This window comes from Ranitomeya variabilis, chromosome 1 (genome assembly GCF_051348905.1).
Source record: "Ranitomeya variabilis isolate aRanVar5 chromosome 1, aRanVar5.hap1, whole genome shotgun sequence".
Classification (NCBI taxonomy): domain Eukaryota; kingdom Metazoa; phylum Chordata; class Amphibia; order Anura; family Dendrobatidae; genus Ranitomeya; species Ranitomeya variabilis.
Window position 1 is genome coordinate 431,307,600 of NC_135232.1, and position 18,325 is coordinate 431,325,924.

At 45.3% G+C, this 18,325-nt stretch overlaps 1 protein-coding gene across 10 annotated transcripts in view; it reads right to left on the reverse strand.

Annotated features, from left to right (window-relative positions):
• ELAVL2 (ELAV like RNA binding protein 2) overlaps window positions 1-18,325 on the reverse strand; it is a 245,677-nt gene that overhangs the window by 20,102 nt on the left and 207,250 nt on the right. For all 10 annotated transcript variants that reach the window (XM_077249294.1, XM_077249297.1, XM_077249293.1 and 7 more), the window contains one exon: window positions 15,575-15,800. In XM_077249294.1, coding sequence (XP_077105409.1) covers window positions 15,575-15,800 — 226 coding nt within the window. The remainder of the gene's footprint in view (window positions 1-15,574; window positions 15,801-18,325) is intronic.

Sequence of the window (18,325 nt, forward strand, 5' to 3'; positions counted from 1 at the left end):
ATGCGTGGCGGTGGTGAGTGTGGGCGGCTGTGCGTGGCTCTGATGAGTGTGGGCGGCTGTGCGTGGCTCTGATGAGTACGGGCGGCTGTGCGTGGCGGTGGTGAGTACGGGCGGCTGTGCGTGGCTCTGGTGAGTGTGGGCGGCTGTGCATGGCTGTGCTCGGCGCCGAGTGCTGGCGGCCTGAGCAGGCGGGGACACCGGCGTGCTGGGGGGGTCAGGTGCCGGAGTCGCCACTAGCTCAGACCCCCGGCACTTGCTTTATTTACCTGTCCAACGTTCCACTGCTACGCGCCGCTCCATCTTCCGGGTCCTCTGCCTGTTCAGTCAGAGGGCGGCGCGCATTAAGCGCGTCATCGAGCCCTCTGAACCGTTCAGTTCAGAGGGCGCGATGACGCGTTAATGCGCGCCGCCCTCTGACTGAACAGTCGCAGGCGGAGGATGGAGCAGCGCGCATCACTGGAACGGGGACAGGTAAATATCACATACTCCCCCTCCTGGCTCGTCCCTGCTTCTCCGTTGGAGATCGCAGTGTGCGTTCACTGCTTACGCATACCGCGATCTCCTTCTCCTGGGAGCGTCACTCTGTGGGGTCCAGACTGCGCCGGCGCTTGGGCTTGCGCAGTCTATAAAGGCTTCGGACAGAGTGACGCTCCCAGCGTTATATTATAGATATATGGGGCAATAATCAATGGTATGGAGCATTATATATGGCACAGCTTTATATGGAGCATCTATGGGGCAATAATGAATGGTATGGAACATCTATTTTTATTTTTGAAATTCACCGGTAGCTGCTGCATTTTCCACCCTAGGCTTATACTCGAGTCAATAAGTTTTCCCATTTTTTTGTGGCAAAATTAGGGGAGTCGGCTTATACTCGAGTATATACGGTAGTTTGTTTTTAAAATGTAATCAATATTGAGTTTTAGGTTCACTTTTAGGTCTATCTTTTCACAACACTATTCTGTGATTATAAACTACTGTTCTTCTGTAGTACAATGTAGTAAGCTTCATGTAGTTTCACTAGTGATGACTACTGAAATATTACTTGAGACCGTCAGAACTAAACATTTATTCACTATTTTCACTGTTTCATTGCAAAAGCCAGAATGCATTTCACTCCATACATCTGTATGAGCACTAATGTGGTCTAGCTGTAAACACTATATATGAACTATTTATTGGAACAATGGAAAACATTTTTTTAAATGTTACACTGTTTCTTCATCATAAAGTGTTATTTATTTTTTTAAAACCGTAAGATTAGAGAATTATTGAATGTATAGTTTTTTTTGTTTTACCTTTTCCGATAACAAAAAACTAATTGAAAAATGGAAAGAAAAAAAAAAAGTGTGTATCCCAAAATACCAATAAAAAATTCAGATTGTTTAAGAAAAAATTCCAAAGACCGCTCATAAAAATTGAATTAATTATAATTTGTATATTATATATAATTGTATGTATATCTACCTCTATTTGTACATTCTCTCGCTTGTGCAAACGTATTAAAAATAACTACTTAAATTTGGTATCACCAAAACTGTTCACCTGTATAACACCAGTGTCAATTGCATGCCAATTACACTGCAGTGATAAAAAATTCCAATGCTACATTGCCTCCTAAGAAAACGACTGATTAAAAAATGGTTTATCCAGCAAAAAACTAAAAAAAGTCCTCAGCTGTTAGAAAGCTTATTTATTGCACTTCTCACTGAGCATTGCAGTGTGCACTTTTTGATCACGTTTTAGAGTTTTTGAGAAAGTGGAACTAAAAGCTATAAAAGAAACCAACCTCCCCTCACAAAAAATTAGGGAAACTAAACATGTGTTAAAAAAATATTTTTTTTATGTTTATAATAAGACTTTATATGGATTGGATGGAAAATACCACTTTTAATTATTAAATATTAATTTTTAAATATTAATTTTATAAAAACTAGGGGACTGAAACATGCTAACCTTTCAGAGCTTTTATGACACACTGATATACTACTGTTAATCGCATTCCATTGAAAAACCTAAGAGGCTTCTGTACATGGCAGACGTGGGCTTTTGTTGGGCAGAAGCTCCATAACCAATTAGATGCTGTACTCCGCATTGAATGTGGCATCTATGGCGTTTAAGGCTATGTTCACACGTTTTGGTTGTTTTATCCAATATTAAGCCGTGTTTTACAGTAACAGCAAAAGCTATGAAATTTCAAAAATCTCATGAACACGCTTTTTTTCATGACTGAATTGGAAAACTGCTTTGTTTTTTAAAGCAGCAGCATGTCACTTTCAGCGTTTTTTCACCCATTGAAAGCACTGACTAAGGCTGCGTGGCAACAATCAGGAATAGCTGCATTTCTACATTGCAAGGACAGTGGATGGCATTTATAGCACAGTATTTATAGAAATCCCATGCTCACTGTGCTTTTATTACTGCTGCATAAACTCACCCATGGGCTTACAAGCCTCAGCATGTCAACTTCTGTAGCGGAGACACCAGTTTCGGCTGCAGATTTTGACTAACTGAATATCATTACATGCAGTGAATCAGCATGTACTGACAAACAAGTGCGTCCACAACACTGCTATTCCTGATCATGGAGACATAGCCTGGGTGCAAAAACTCAGAAAAAAATGCAGGTATCAGGTTTTACTGCGTTTTTGGTGCAAAAATCAAAGGCAGCAGCACGGCTTTTTTGAGGGACACTAAACTATCACCATGCACAAGAGGCAATAAAAATGCAGCCAAAAATGCAACCCAAAAACTACTTTTTGTTAGAAGCTTTGTTTACTTGCCGAGAGAGCAGGTTTTGAATGCAGAAATAAAACGCAGCAAAAAGTCATCGTCTGAACATAGTCCCATGGGGAATTCCGCCTTTTAAACTATCCTGGCTTGCTGTATGACACTGCCAACACTACTACACCATCACTTCACTCTGTAATTACGCAGAACCGCAAAGTATTATTCCTGTGCAAGTTGAGAATAGGTTAAGTCAGATAAGTTTGTTTCTGGGTACAGCAATGGCTATAGAATATACATTATGGCCTCCATTTATCAAGACCGACATTGTTTATGCAGGTCTTGATGAGGGGGTGTTGCGTACAGGGCTGTGGAGTGTGTCCATTTGGTGGAGTTGGCATAAAATGGACCGAATCCTAAAATATATAATAAATTCGGTACAGTAGTACTATGGAGGATGTGCTGTACATGTTTTAATAATAATTTGGGAAAGTTATGAAATGTCCTAGATCTCTATAAATGTTCTGTTCCTGATCTAAGGATCTCGTCTTTTAGCTCAGATGAATCTGTGCTGCACTTTCTGTACATGCTCAGTAGTGAGGCGGCAGTGCTGCACTTTCTGTACATGATCAGTAGTGAGGCGGCAGTGCTGCACTTTCTGTACATGAACAGTAGTGAGGCGGCAGTGCTGCACTTTCTGTACATGCTCAGTAGTGAGGAAGTGCTGCACTTTCTGTACATGCTCAGTAGTGAGGCAACACTGTACTTTCTGTACATGCTCAGTAGTGAGGAAGTGCTGCACTTTCTGTACACGCTCAGTAGTGAGGCAACACTGCACTTTCTGTACATGCTCAGTAGTGAAAAAGTGCTGCACTTTCTGTACACGCTCAGTAGTGAGGCAGTCCTGCACTTTCTGTACACGCTCAGTAGTGAGGCAACACTGCACTTTCTGTACACTCAGTAGTGAGGCAACACTGCACTTTCTGTACATGCTCAGTAGTGAGGCAACACTGCACTTTCTGTACATGCTCAGTAGTGAGGCAGTGCTGCACTTTCTGTATATGCTCAGTAGAGTGAGGCAGTGCTGGATTCAGAGTCGTGGAGTCTGAGTTGGGGTCATAATCGGGGGAAATTGAGGAGTCAGAGGTTTGGCTTACCGACTCCACAACCCCCTGGTTGCGAAGTCAGAGGTGCTTAATAAACAGAAATCTTAATAAATCAGTGGCATCTTAAAAGTGCCATATGCCTCAAAACACAACTTACATGCTGCTACCCTGAGCACTGCAATGTCATTACATTATGAATGTCATTACTGAAGCGAGAGAGGACAGCTGCAGCAGATTTTGGTTAACTATTATTCCAGGTCATACCCCAATAAACTTTTGGTCTCCTTATTCAGATACTCATTTTTGTTTGGACAAAGTTGTGTAAGGGTTTGTTTTTTGGGATGAGTTGTAGTTTTCACAGGTGCCATTTTTGGGTACATATGATTTAATTTTTTTGGTAGGAGGCATGAATAAAAAAAACCAAAGATCTGAAATGATTCAACTTTCTTTATGTAGTTTACCATGCAGTATAATTGACATGTTATCTTAATTCTCGTTTCTCATATGATTACTACAATATTCAATTTATACTACTTTTGAACAATTTATTTTTTTTTTTTCTGGTTGTCATTGCGAGAGTGATACATTTTCAGAGTTCAGAGCTCTAAACATAGCTTATTGTTTGCATTATCAGCTGTAGTTTTTATTGGTAGCACTTTTGAACACATACAATTTTGTAATTAACGTTTTGTGAGGACGATAAACCGAAAGCACAATTCTGGCATAGTTTTTTTACTACCACACATAACCCATTCTATTGGTCAAGTCATAGAAAAAAAAGATCCGAAAGAATAAAAATCTTATAGAGTTTATTAATCTAAAATTTATCATTGAATCAGATCAGAGTAACACAAAAAGCAGGAATATTAGGGGATAATATTTAGAAAAATATAGTTATAGATAATCCAAATAAAATCACATACTCACATCTCGTCGCTCAGGCCCCCGGCACTTTCAATATTCACCTCTCCTCGTTACGGGCGCCGCTCCGTCTTCAGCGTCTTCTGCACTGACGTTCAGGCAGAGGGCACGCATTAACCACGTCATCGCGCCCTCTGACCTGTGCGTCACTGCAGAAGACGCTGAAGATGGAGCGGCGCCCGGAAGGAGGAGAGGTGAATATGACAGCGCTCCCCCTCACCATTATACTCACCTGCTCCTGGCCCGGTCCCTGGTTCCTCCGGTGCCAGCAGCTTCTTCCTGTACTGAGCGGTCACCGTTACCGCTCATTACCGTAATGAATATGCGGCTCCACCCCTATGGGAGTGGAGTCAGGTCCATATTCATTACGGTGACTGCTCAGTACAGGAAGAAGCTGTCAGCGCCCGGAGAACCAGGGACCTGCAGGGACCGCGCCGGGAGCAGGTGAGTAGTATTAGACTCCCCTCCCCTGCCGACCCCTAGGTATGACTCGAGTATAAGCCGAGGGGGAGACTTTCAGCCTAAAAAAATGGGCTGAAAATCTCGGCTTATAATCGAGTATATACGGTATATATAACTATATTTTTCTTAATATCCCCTAATAATCCTGCTTTTTGTGTTACTCATCTGATTCAATTATAAATTTTAGATTAATAAACTTTATAAGTTTTTTATACTGTTGGACCTTTTTTTCTATGATTTGACCAATAGAGTGGGTTATATATGGTAGTTTAATAATTAAGAGTTATTTGTTTTCAATAGATGATACCGCTTTTTTGGTAAACCTTATCTAATGGCAATTTTTTTAAATTATTTTCTTACACCAGATACTGAGCACAATAAATAAGCATTTTAGGCAACGTTCACACTATCAGTACTTGGCCAGTATTTTACATCAGTATCTACAAGCCAAAATCAAGAGTGGGTGAGAAATACAGAAGTGGTGATGTGTTTCTATTATACTTTTCCTCTGATTGTTCCACTCCTGGTTTTGGCTTACACATACTGAGGTAAAATACTGACCAAATTCTGAGCGTGTGAACATGGCCTAATAGTATGGGCTGTTATTAATACCGAGATGTCAAGAGTTTTTTTATTTTTTACATTTAAAATTATTATTAACACAGATTTTGGGTTATGTGAAAATGTCTTATGGTACATAAAGGGCATTGTTAGGGCTCCTTGTTGCCATAGCAAACACAGGAACTTGCGATCGCACTGCAAGGTTGTGGATAAGCTGAAAGAGGGAGCGATCTCTGTCAAACTCACTCGCTGCTGTGACTATTGACAGTAGCATCTGAGGGGTTAGTGCTGGGCTATGAGCTTGGTCCAGTCCCAGTACATACAGTAGGAACTTGGGTGTGTGCAACAGTGGGCTCCTACAGCGTATGGCAAGGGTACAACTACTAAAGCCTGTGCCACCTCTATGTCGTATTGCTGTAAATCACCTGCACTCTGAAAGTACAGTTACTTTATTTTGAAGTAAGGGGTTAAATGAATGTGTTCACTTTATGTTTAGACTAACGTTTAAATTGATTTGGCCGATACAAGTTACGGCCACCCCCTTTCAGGGCTTATCTATACCATTTTATAATTCTGTATATCTACCCCCGATCTGACCTGTAAGAGAAGAAAAATAACTTCTTATACTCACCTGAGGGCGGCCCGGTCTGATTGGTGTTGCATGTGCTGGTTCTGCGCCTATCTTCTTGCAACGTCGCCATCCTGCTTGCTTCACAGGCTTCCCGGCACCTCGCTCCTGCGCAGGAGTACTTATCTGCCCTGTTGAGGGCAAAGCAAAGTACTGCAGTGCGCAGGCCCTCTCAGACCTTTTCCGCTGCCTGCACACTGCAGTACTTTGCTCTGCCCTCAACAAGGCAGATAAGTACACCTGCGCAGGAGCGCGATGACGGGGAGCTTGTGTGGATGACGCAGGGATGCGTAATCCACATGAAGCAAGAGGGACGGCATCGCAATAAGATGGGAGGCGCCAGACCAGGACCAGCGACACCCATAGGACCGGACTGCCCCCCCCCCCCCACCCCCGGTGAGTATAATAAAAGTTATTTTTCTGCTTTCCTCTTCGCCTCATTGGGGGGGGGGGGGGGGTTCACAGGACTGTGGGTGTATGCTACTGCCGCCAGGAGGCTGACACTACGTAAACATTAAAAAAAAAAAAAAAAAGGTTAGCTCCTCCTCCGCAGTATACACCTTGACACCGGCCGCAGGCGAACCCAGTTCATGCTTAGTGTCTGAAGGAGGCACACACGTCTGGTTCCCAGACCTTCTGGACCCTTTTTTTGAAGCAAGACAGGGGCGATGGACCCTATTGAAGGGGTCCGAACTCCCCAAACCATCAACGGGCGAGCATGTGGAGTGTTGCCCCCACGTATCCTCTCCCGCGACATGGGACTTGCCGGACTAAGCCCTGACCACCCCAAGGTAACGGAACCCTAGGATGCACAGGTGCAAATGCATTGTCCGTGCGGCCCCACCTGCATCACCAATGCTAGACAGCGGTGAAAAAGGGAAAAAGGGGGGCGGACGGTCCCTCTCCTCATCCTATGGAAAGGAAGATTGAGTTAGGGTGCCTGCACCGTCTGTTTGGTTACACGCAGTCCCCCTCACGCGGGCACCGGCATTCAAGAGGGCTGCCTGTGGGGGGGCTATGAGGGCTCCTAAGGCGCGCATCGCCAGGGGTTTGGAGGGCAGGACTGCTCTGAGGTCTCATCTCTTTCCTGGCGTCGCTGCTGCCGGTGGCGCCGCAGTATCCTCGTGTCTGGCGGCACAGCGGCCTGTGTATTATAGGCGGTGCCGCACTGCGAACCGCCAGTGTCACTTCCGGGGCGGCCGATAATTTAGTCCCCAGCTTCTAGCAGGAAATAGGCCACGGACGGAAGTCCCGCCCCTTCCAGCCGCGTCATTTTCTGGCGACTCTGCCCCCTCCCTCTCATCGCTGAAGTGCTGGGAAAGCAAATTATAGGCCACAGACAGACGCTGCCACTTCCGCCCACTAGTGGGGGCGCTCTTTTTTAAAGAAAAAAAAAAGGCAGCTCGGATTCTTCGCTCTGGGACAGGTTCCACAGGACGAACGGGGACACAGGACTAGGGTAAGTGCTACTCCCCCCAGCCTGACAGCTTTAAACTCTGCATTGCTGCGGCCTATCTAGATCTTCCTGATTATAGCATTGCAGGGCACCATGTCTAGAAAGGCCAAAACTCACACGGTACTATATATCGCATGTGTAATCTGTTGGTCCGCTTTTCCGCATGCCCAGTGTAATCTTCTGTTAGGCCTGCGTCTCCGAACGCGCTCAGGAGCCCTCCTCTGCGACTCCGGTAGATGCCGTGGTTTCTCCTCCGGAATGGGTCACGTCCTTGTCACAGTCTATGACATCCCTAACTAAGGCAATTGAGTCCCTGCAGAGCCCGGCTGGGGCCAGGGACAGCGGTTCACCTGCCGTTGAGAGGTCTTCCGACTCAGGAGCCTTCGGCCTGCAGGAACCGTGCTCGCACTAGGCAGATGCAGGGAAAGCGAACCCACAGAGCGTCTCCCGGTCCATCAGGGGCATCTGCGTCCTGGAGTTCCGCCTCTCGTTCACTCTCTCCAGTGGAGAGCGGTGAACTCTGTTCGGACTACGATTCCGAGGGATCCCTTAATCTAGAGGCCCCTGATTACCAGGAGTCAGTAGACAGTCTAATTGAGGCTGTCAACCAGACCCTGAGTATAGAGGACGAATCTACCTTAACCTCCGGTCATAAGGTATCATTCAAGAGGGCCAAGCAGTCTCATAGGGTGTTCGCTTCTCACCCCGAGTTTGGTGACTTGGTCCAACTTCACAGGGAGCACCCAGACAAAGGCTCTGAATGCTGGATACCCTTTTGCTCCTGAACTTCGTAAGAAATGGGCAGAATCCCCTTCAGTAGATCCTCCAGTTTCTCGTGTGGCCTCAAATACACTGTTATCCCTTCCCAATGGCTCATCTATTAAGGATCCTACTGATCGGCTTATTGATAGTTTGGCTCGTTCAGTCTTGGAGGCTTCAGGTTCAGCCCTCTCGCCCTCTTTTGCGGCGATGTGGGTAGCTAAAGCCATGATGTCCTGGTCAGAGTCTTTGACCAAAGCTCTTCAGGAGAGAGATTTTCCAGTGGAGTTGACTGAGATGTCAAATCAAATAGCTCTAGCTGGGAGCTACCTGATCAATGCGTCTTTAGACGCAGCAAACTGTGCTGCTTCAGCGGCAGCAAACGCTATTGCCATCAGAAGGGCTCTTTGGTTGAGAACATGGCGAGCAGATTCTACCTCTAAGAAATCTCTTACAACCCTTCCTTATCAGGGGGGCCGATTAATTGGAGAAAAATTGGATCAGCTAATTTCTGATACAACAGGAGGGAAAAGCAATTTTCTTCCACACCAGAGGATTAAGCAGCCCTTTCGTCGCCAGTTCCAGGCTCGCTTTAAGCCCTTTCGCAATACCAGGTGGACCCAAACGTCAAATTCCGCTGCTTCAGGGCGACCCAATCAGGACAGAGATCATCAGATCTCCTACAGGGCTAACCTATTGGGAAGAATGCGATCTCAGGGGAGGGGAAGGGGATCTAGGTCCCATAGCTTTTCGGCCAAATGACGGGAGTCGGTCTTTGGTCTCCGCTGACAAAGTAGGTGGCCGCCTACTCTTTTTTCACCAGTCCTGGCTCACTGTGGTTCACGACAGATGGGTAAGAGAACTGGTGTCTTCAGGATACAAGATAGAGTTTGTCAACCTCCCCCCGTGCCGGTTCTTTCCTTCCCGCCTTCCCAGCTCAAAATCCCGGGTACAGGCTCTTTTCAATTCTAGAGTCTAGAGTCTCTTCGGCTCTGCTTGGTCATTATTCCAGTTCCAAAGGAAGAAAGATTTCAGGGATTCTATTCCAACCTGTTCTTAGTTCCCAAGAAGGACGGATCGGTAAGGCCCTTTCTGGACCTGAAACGTTTGAACAGATTTGTCAACATTTGTAGCTTTCGAATGCAATCTCTTCGATCGGTCATTGCGTCAATGGAAAAGGGAGTGTTCTTAGCTTCAATAGATATTCAAGGTGCATATCTGCACATTCCCATATTTCCTGCGCATCAAAGATTCCTACGTTTCACCGTATTTTCAGTTCACGGCCTTAACTTTCGGGCTAGCCACCGCCCCCAGAGTGTTCACAAATGTCATGGCGGCTGTTGTGTCCATCCTGCATTCTCGAGGCATACTCATTTTACCTTAGACGATCTCATCAAGGGGCCGTCTCTTTGGGCCTGCGAGGAAAACATCAGCATTACTCTAGACACTCTCTCGTTTAGGGCGGCTGGTGAACCGAGGAAAATAGTTTCTTATACCATCCCAGATAATTTTTTTTTCTAGGGATGTTCTTCAACACCTTACAAGGCTTGACAATCCTGCTTCGGGACAAGGTCCTGAAGCTTCGGCAAGAGGTGAGGACCCTTCACCGGCCTGTCTATCATACAATTCGATTTTGCATGAGGGTCTTAGGAAGGATGGTGGCAGCAATGGAAGCAGTGACATTTGCGCAACTCCATCTTCGCCCTCTCCAACATGCTCTGTTATCAGCATGGGACAGGAATCCATTCTCGCTCAACCTCAGCTGCCGTCTACCTTTCCAGGTCAGACAGGATCTCTCATGGTGGTCAACGAGCCCATCTCTACAACAGGAGAAACTTTTTCCCCCAGTCCATTGGCTGGTTGTCACAACAGACGCCAGCCTTCTAGGTTAAGGAACAGTATTTTACTGCCACACAGGCCCAGGGACGCTGGTCCTCGCAGGAGTCAACCCTCCCGATCAATCTGTTGGAGATTCGGGCAATTCGGAGGGCGTTGCAGCATTTTCATCATCTCCTGGCAGGCCGCCCTGTCCGGATTCAATCGGACAATGCTACAGCGGTGGCATACATAAATCATCAAGGGGGTATCCGCAGCAGGGCGGCCATGCACAACGTAAAACAGGTCCTCTGCTGGGCCGAGAGGAGTCACTCGGGTATTTCTGCAGTCCACATCCCAGACGAGAAAAACTGGGCTGCGGATTTCCTCAGTCGACAGGGTCTTGCGTCAGGGGAATGGTCTCTACATCCTGAAGTATTTTAACAGATATATCAACTCTGGGGAACCCCGGACGTAGACCTGATGGCTTCCAGGAGGAATGCCAAAGTACCCAGGTTTGTCGCCCGGTATCGAGATCCACAGGAGATTGCTGTGGACGCGTTAGTTTTGCCTTGGGGCCAGTTTCATCTCCCATATCTGTTTCCCCCTCTAGCACTACTCCCGAAGGTAATCAGAAAGGTCAAGACAGAAGGAGCCGCCGGTCATGGTACGCAGACCTAATGCAGCTGCTCGCCAGAGCTCCGTGGCAGCTTCCAGACTGCCCAGATCTATTTTCGCAGTGCCCAATCTACCACCAGAACTTAGGGGCCCTGTGTTTAACGGCCTGGCCATTGAATCTTGGATTCTAACACAGGCCGGGTTTTCCCAAGAGGTAGCCGCTACCATGATTAGAGCCCGGAAATCCATCTCTGCACGTAGTTATCACACCTGGAAGGTTTTCCTTTCATGGTGCAGAGGGCGTGGGCTCCCCCCACTACGTTTCTCCATCCCAAACATTCTTGCGTTTCTCCAAACTGGCCTGGATTCAGGGCTTGCACCGAGTACACTTAGAAGACAGATATCAGCCTTGTCTGTACTTTTTCAGCGCAGGATCGCTATTAATCTGCAGGTAAAAACTTTCCTACAGGGAGTAGCTCAAAGTTCCGCCTTACAGAGCCTTCCTGGATGCTTGGGACCTTAATCTGGTCTTAAGTGCCTTGCAGGAATTTCCTTTTGAACCCCTTCAGGACGTTTCTTTAACTTACCTTTCCTGGAAAGTTGTATTCTTGGTGGCCGTTACTTCAATTAGACGGGTATCGGAGCTGGCTGCCCTATCCTGCCAGGCTCCTTTTCTACGGTTCCTTCAGGATAAGGTGGTGCTCACACCAGCACCCTCCTTTTTACCAAAGGTGGTTTCTTCGTTCCACATTAACGAGGACATTGTCTTGCCTTCTTTCTGCTCGGCGCCAACGCACAGTGTGGAAAAAGCTCTCCATACTTTAGACCTAGTGACAGCGCTGAGAAGGTACGTGTCTCGGACAGCACCTTTTCGGCAGACGGATGCGCTGTTTGTCCTCTTTGAGGGTCACAAGAAGGGTCTTGCGGCCTCGAGATCAACCTTGGCCAGGTGGATACTATCGGCTATTCAGGAGGCCTACCGCGTCAAGGGAGCAGTCGTTCCGGCCGGAATAAAAGCGCATTTCACTCGGGCAGTGGGGGCTTCCTGGGCGCTTCGGCACCAGGCTTCAGCAGAACAGGTTTGCAAGGCCGCAACCTGGTCTTGTTTGCATACCTTTTCCAAACACTACAATATCCACACTCAGACTTCTGCAGATGCAAGTCTGGGTAGAAGGATTCTTCAGGCAGTGGTAGCGCACTTCTAGCCGGCAGATGCCTGGATGTTATACCAGTGAGTTAATTCCCCACCCAGGGACTGCTTTAGGACATACCAAGTCCTGTGTCCCCCAATGAGGCGAAGGAGAAATAGGGATTTTTGTGTTACTGAACCGTAAAATCCTTTTTTCTGAGACGCTCATTGGAGGACACAGCTCCCTCCCTTTTAGCCAGATGGCTTTTTTTTTTTGTTTCATTTTTTTCTGACTTGTTCAGTCAGTGGGGTTATTTCTAGACATGTTTCTGTATTAATGCTGATATGTTTCATTTTTCTCTCATACTGCTTTTGCACCAAACTGGGTTCGTCTGCGGCCGGTGTCAGGTGTATACTGCGGAGGAGGAGCTAACCTTTTTTTATGTTTACCCTAGTGTCAGCCTCCTGGCGGCAGTAGCATACACCCACAGTCCAGTGTCCCCCAATGAGCGTCTAAGAGAAAAGTATTTTACAGTAACACAAAAATCCCTATTTTGCAAGTCGGATCATGTGCTTAACTACAGCGTTAGAAAATGCTGTAGATAAGCCCTGAAAAGGCGGTGGCCGTAACTCGTATCGGCCAAACCTGGTGACCGATTCCCTTTAAGAATACCTGCTGGATAAGCCCTCAGCACAAACCCCAAATGTATCAATTGGAGGCCAATTCACACATTTGATGTTTGCGATGAGGGCTTATCCAGGTCAACATAAAGGTATATTTAAAAAAATATATAAAATTAACTTGTTTGTTGTATGCCACTGTATAGGTGTCCAGTGGCATAAATCACAGTCATTCCATCTAATGGCTCTTTCAGACGTCGGTGTCTGGTGACCGTTTTCACACGTACCGGAGATACTTGCACATGTAGACCCATTCAAGTGAATAAGTCTGCACACATGTCTGTTTCCAAGGACCGTGTGTCTGTGGACAAAATACACTGATAAGTCTGTTTTTTAAAAACCTCACGGGCCAAAAAACGTACCGCACACGGATGACATCAGTGTGACACGTACCGGAGCATGAGAAGCGGCAATACAGTTGGCGATGTTCCCCAGCATCGGGTGCTGAACTCTGCTCTCATCATTCTCCCTTGCTTTGTCAGCAATCAGGACAAGCAGGGAAGAATGATGAGAGTTATGTTCAACTGATCACAGTGAGAGCAGGAGCTGGCTGATGGGACTATTACTCCCATCAGCCTACACCTGCTGCCGCTAATAACAGTGCACTATAAATAAATAGGAAAAAAAAACAGAGTGGGTTCCCCAGTATTTTTGATTACCAGCCAGGCAAACCCAACAGCTGCGGGCTGCAACTCTCAGATGTCAGCTTCAGCAAGGCTGGTTGTCAAAAATGGGGGGGGACCCCACGCCGTTTTATTTATTTAATTTAAAATAAAAAAATGGTGGGGACCACTATTTACTTGATAACCAGCCTTGCTGAAGCTGACAGCTGAGCGCTGCAGCCCGCAGCTGTCAGCTTTGCCTAGCTGGTTATGAAAAATATTGGAAAACCCATGCTTTTTTAAATTTATTTATAGCGCAAGCAGCTGATGAATACTCCCATCAGTCGCCACCTGCTCAAATTGTTAACAGGCAGCTGCTGCTAATATCAGTTGAATATACCTCAACATTCTCCCCAACTAGCACTGATCTTAGTGCGAGCAGAGAAAGATGCTCGAGGTCTTCTTCAGCACCCGGCGTCGCGGAACAGCGCTAATAAGTGCCACTGCTCCCCATCGCTGGTACGTGTGGCACTGATGTGGCACAAGTATTACACACACGGTCATCTTTGGTGCCAGAAATATCAGAAAGTGCGAAACTGGCTTGAGTTATACATTTGTAAATTCTGCACATTTTAAACGTAATGCTATTGTAAATTTTACCAAACCAGTTCCTGACATCTGCTCAAAAGCTCAGCCCACATCAAGTGTAGACTGTATATGAACTTTGAAAAAAATGAAACAAAAACAAAACCATAAAAAAACTGCCGAACTGCTGCTCTACCTCTTCACAATCGCCATTAAAAAAAAACCCTGTTTAAAGGTATTCTACTTATTCTTAAAATGCTAGTAAAATTTAATTTGTTTGGCAAAACACAAGCCTTCAGCCGCCTTGTGCTGGCAATTACAATTAATGTATGATACTAATTATAGTTAAGAACTTTCTTGTAATAAGACTTGTCAATGTCTGATGTGTTTCAGTAAAAGCTTATAGATATTTCTGAATAAATTGGCAACTACGTGACAACACCAGAGTTGTCAACTTTTTTAGTTTTTTTAAAACAATAAAAAAAACTTCCAAAAATATTTAGAATTATTTTACTCTAGCGCCACTCAGTTCCACATTGGGAGATCGTGTTGATGACCTCACACAGCTGGTAGCATACACAATTGGCAGGTGTTTGTAGACTTCACCTAATTGGCACAGTAATAACCCCTATTCCAGGTCACGGATACCGGCTGCAGAGCAGAAGTTTCATCTGAGTAGGGCATTTAGTGTACAAAGGCAGAGCTGCTGAACTCCCCGAATGGCTGCCATACAGTCAACATAATATCAGCATTGCTGCAGCCAATATGAGATACCAAAAGCAGAAGCAGAGGACACAGAAGGCTAGAGAATGGAAGCTTTTTTTCCTTACTAAAACTGCACCCAAGAATCAGGATTTTCTGAAAGGGGACAATCCCTTTAATTATATATACTTATATATACTTATATGTACTTTCATGTCAAGTGGAGCTGCCATAGAATTTACAATTACAACCAAACAATTCAATAATACATTATAAAGAGGCATACAACCCTATCCCCCCGCTCCAAGGAAAAAAAAAAGAAAAATAGTACCCAACACTATTAAAAGCGATCTGTCACCAGGTTTTTGTTACCCCTTTTGGGAATAGCATGATGTAGGGACAGAGACCCCGATTCCAGAGATCACTTACTGGTCTGCTGCAGATCTACCAGTTCTCTGAATGCTGAAATCTGTATAACCCCACCCACACCAGGGATTATCAGCTTTCTGCCTATACTGTGAATAGGCAGAAAGCTGTCAGTGATGGGGGTGGGGTTATACGAAACTCATAAATATGGAGGACTACATGTCTAAAGGTTCACTAGTCCGCTAATGAATCTCCAGTTGACAAAGTGATTTTATTCAAACTACAGCAAGCAGCCCAGTATGATACATCATTAGAATCAGGACTTGTGTCTACATTATGCTGCTCTTAGATTAGGTGGCAAAAACCTTGCTAGAGAATCCCTTTAAAGCAAAGTGAAAATAGTAATACACAGCACTTATGGTAAGTATTCTCAAGAAAAGTGAATAAACAAACCTAAATCTTTGAGCTTGTTGTGCAAGTGGTCCTGGGTACCTCCGGTTTGGAGACTGATATAACTGGGACAGAATAGTGTGGTTTACTTTTTGGCTTGGGTTGTTGGCAAATTTAACAGTTATGGGTTCTGTTGCTCCAGGTGGTTTTTGTCCATTTAGGCCTTTAATGGCTTCCTCAGCTTCAATCCTTTTGTCAAACCGAATGAATCCAACCCCCCTGGAAACACCTATTAAAATATAGAAAATTAAAAACTGAAATAAAGGGCAACACATGCAAAAGATCATTTCACCTGCAATAAGTCTAGGTTTATACATCAGGAACATCCTTTAGGAGGAACGGTCAATATGTTCTGCTTTTTACTAGAAAAAAGGATCATGATGTACCATTTTTTATAGTAAAATAGCCATCAAAACAGAAACCAAATGGCCTTGATTATAGAGTCCAGCTCCATGTGTGTCCGTTATACAACAGCGTGATTGATAGTCTCAGCCAATATTCTAAACCTTAGAAGAGTTGGCCTGCTTCCACAATAGGTCGCACAGAATATCATGCTCCGTGCCATAAATCGGAATTTATGTATTTTAATAAAGTTAAATTGCACAATCTCAAATGTCATGCTGGAGAATTTTTGAAGTCCTATTGTATAGCATCATAATTGTGCTTTACATGAAAGTTGTCACCAGGTTTGTCCCATATGAGGTAAGGCCTGTACCTTTCAGCCCTGATATACAGCATTCTAATATGCCTCTCATCCAGCCCGCAAGATAAAAGACCTTTTAATATACTCACCTGCAGGGCGGTTGGATCCAACGGGTGTCGCTGTTTTGGTCTGGTGTCTCCTCTCTTCTTGCGATGCCGTCCTCCTCCTGTGCTTCGTGTGGATGACGCATCCCACATCATCCACAGTGTTCACCGACATCGTGCTCCTACTGCTCAAACAATGGGCAGCATGAATCAGTCTGGCTGCGCTATTGCATATGTGTAGGTTTTACTCTTAATTGCTGTGGCATTTTAGAGTAAGGCATTTGAAAAGCTGGCTGGGAACTATACATCTTGAATGACTAGTCTCTTGTGATAGACAATCTGTTTAAGGAGAAAGTGCTTGACACCACCTCCGCCTAGTTATGAAAGACAGTCACCGGCTGGCTTTTCAAATAAGGCTTTCTTTCAAATTCAGCAGAGAATCACACACACACAGCTGCAACAACCACCACAATCCGATTCATGCTGCTATGGTCTGGGCAGTATGGATCATGGACAGGTTCTTTTTAACACAGTATTCCTTATTTATTGCTCAATGATGACTTGGGACAGAATTTGTGGCAAAAACTTCATGGGAATATATGCAATACCCTCCAGCTGTTAAGCTAAAAGCCATGGGAAAGGTTTTGCTTTAACTTCTACTAGACTGCCTATAGACTAAAAGGGCATGTGCACACGTTGTGTATTTGCTTGCAGAAATTTCTGCAAGGTTTCTGCATGAAAAGGGGAACAATTTAAACATTTTTTTAATGGTCTTCTGCTAAAGAAAGAAAAAAAAAATGAGAAAAAATATAAAGTGGATACTTTTTCCTTGATATTTGCAGAAAACAAGTAAGAAAAAAAAGTAAAGGATAATAAAAAAATAACTTGAGAATCAACCCTATGATTCACAAAAGAAAAGGCAAACATCTGACTGTTCAGACGAGAAAAGTTTAGCAGCAAAATATATATGTCTGTTTCTCAAAAACCCTGTACTGGTTAAATAAAATATGGGTACAAACTTTGTATATTCACACATGAGATTATAACTTTAATTACACCGTCGGAGGTAAATTTACTGTACACTGGTGGAAGTTATTTTGCAGAAGGAGTAACATTTGCTGTATTTTTGGGACTAAGACGCACCCCAAATTTTCAGAAGGAAAATAGGGAAAAAACAATGTGTCAAATGGGAATCCGTCTTAGGGCATGTGCACACGTTGCGGATTTGGCTGCGGATCTGACGCTGCGGATTCGCAGCAGCTTTCCATGCGTTGTACAGTACCATGTAAACCTATGGAAAACCAAATCCGCAGTGCACATGCTGCAGAAAATTCCATTCTGTGCCGAAACGCTGCAGTTTATTTTCCACAGCATATCAATTCTTTGTGCGGATTCCGCAGCAGTTTACACCTACATAATTGGAATCCACAGGTGTAAAAACGCAGGCAAAATCCTTACAAAATCTGCGGATAAAAATTTTTCAGAATCCATGCAGAAAAATCCACAATGTGTGCACATACCCTTACAGTCCGATTTCAGCTTAACCGGGGGTGGGGGTGGGGGGGGGTGATCATAGGGGTTGTTCGGTGATCCAGGCTGGTGCGGTGGACTCTGGGAAAAGCCCATCCCAGGCTGGTGCGGCAGTGGTCCTCTGTGGGGCGGCAGCGCTGTCATTTTGTGAAAGCCCGGAGGCCCCTGCAAATCCAGTGCTGCGATGTGGTGGCCTCCGGGAAAATGGCCGCCGGGAGCGGCGCATGCTCAGTTTCAGATCTCGGGACGAGATCTCATTGCAGAGATCTGAATTTGAGCAGGCGGTGGCCTCTGGGAAAATGGCCACCGGGGGCAGAGCATGCTCAGATTCAGATCTCGGGACAAGATCTAGTTGCAGAGATCTGAATATGAGCATGTGCCGCCCCCAGCAGCCATTTTCACGGAGGCCACCGCATCACAGCACTGGATCTGTGGGGGCCTCTGAGCTTTCACGAAATGCCGGCGGGGCCCACAGAT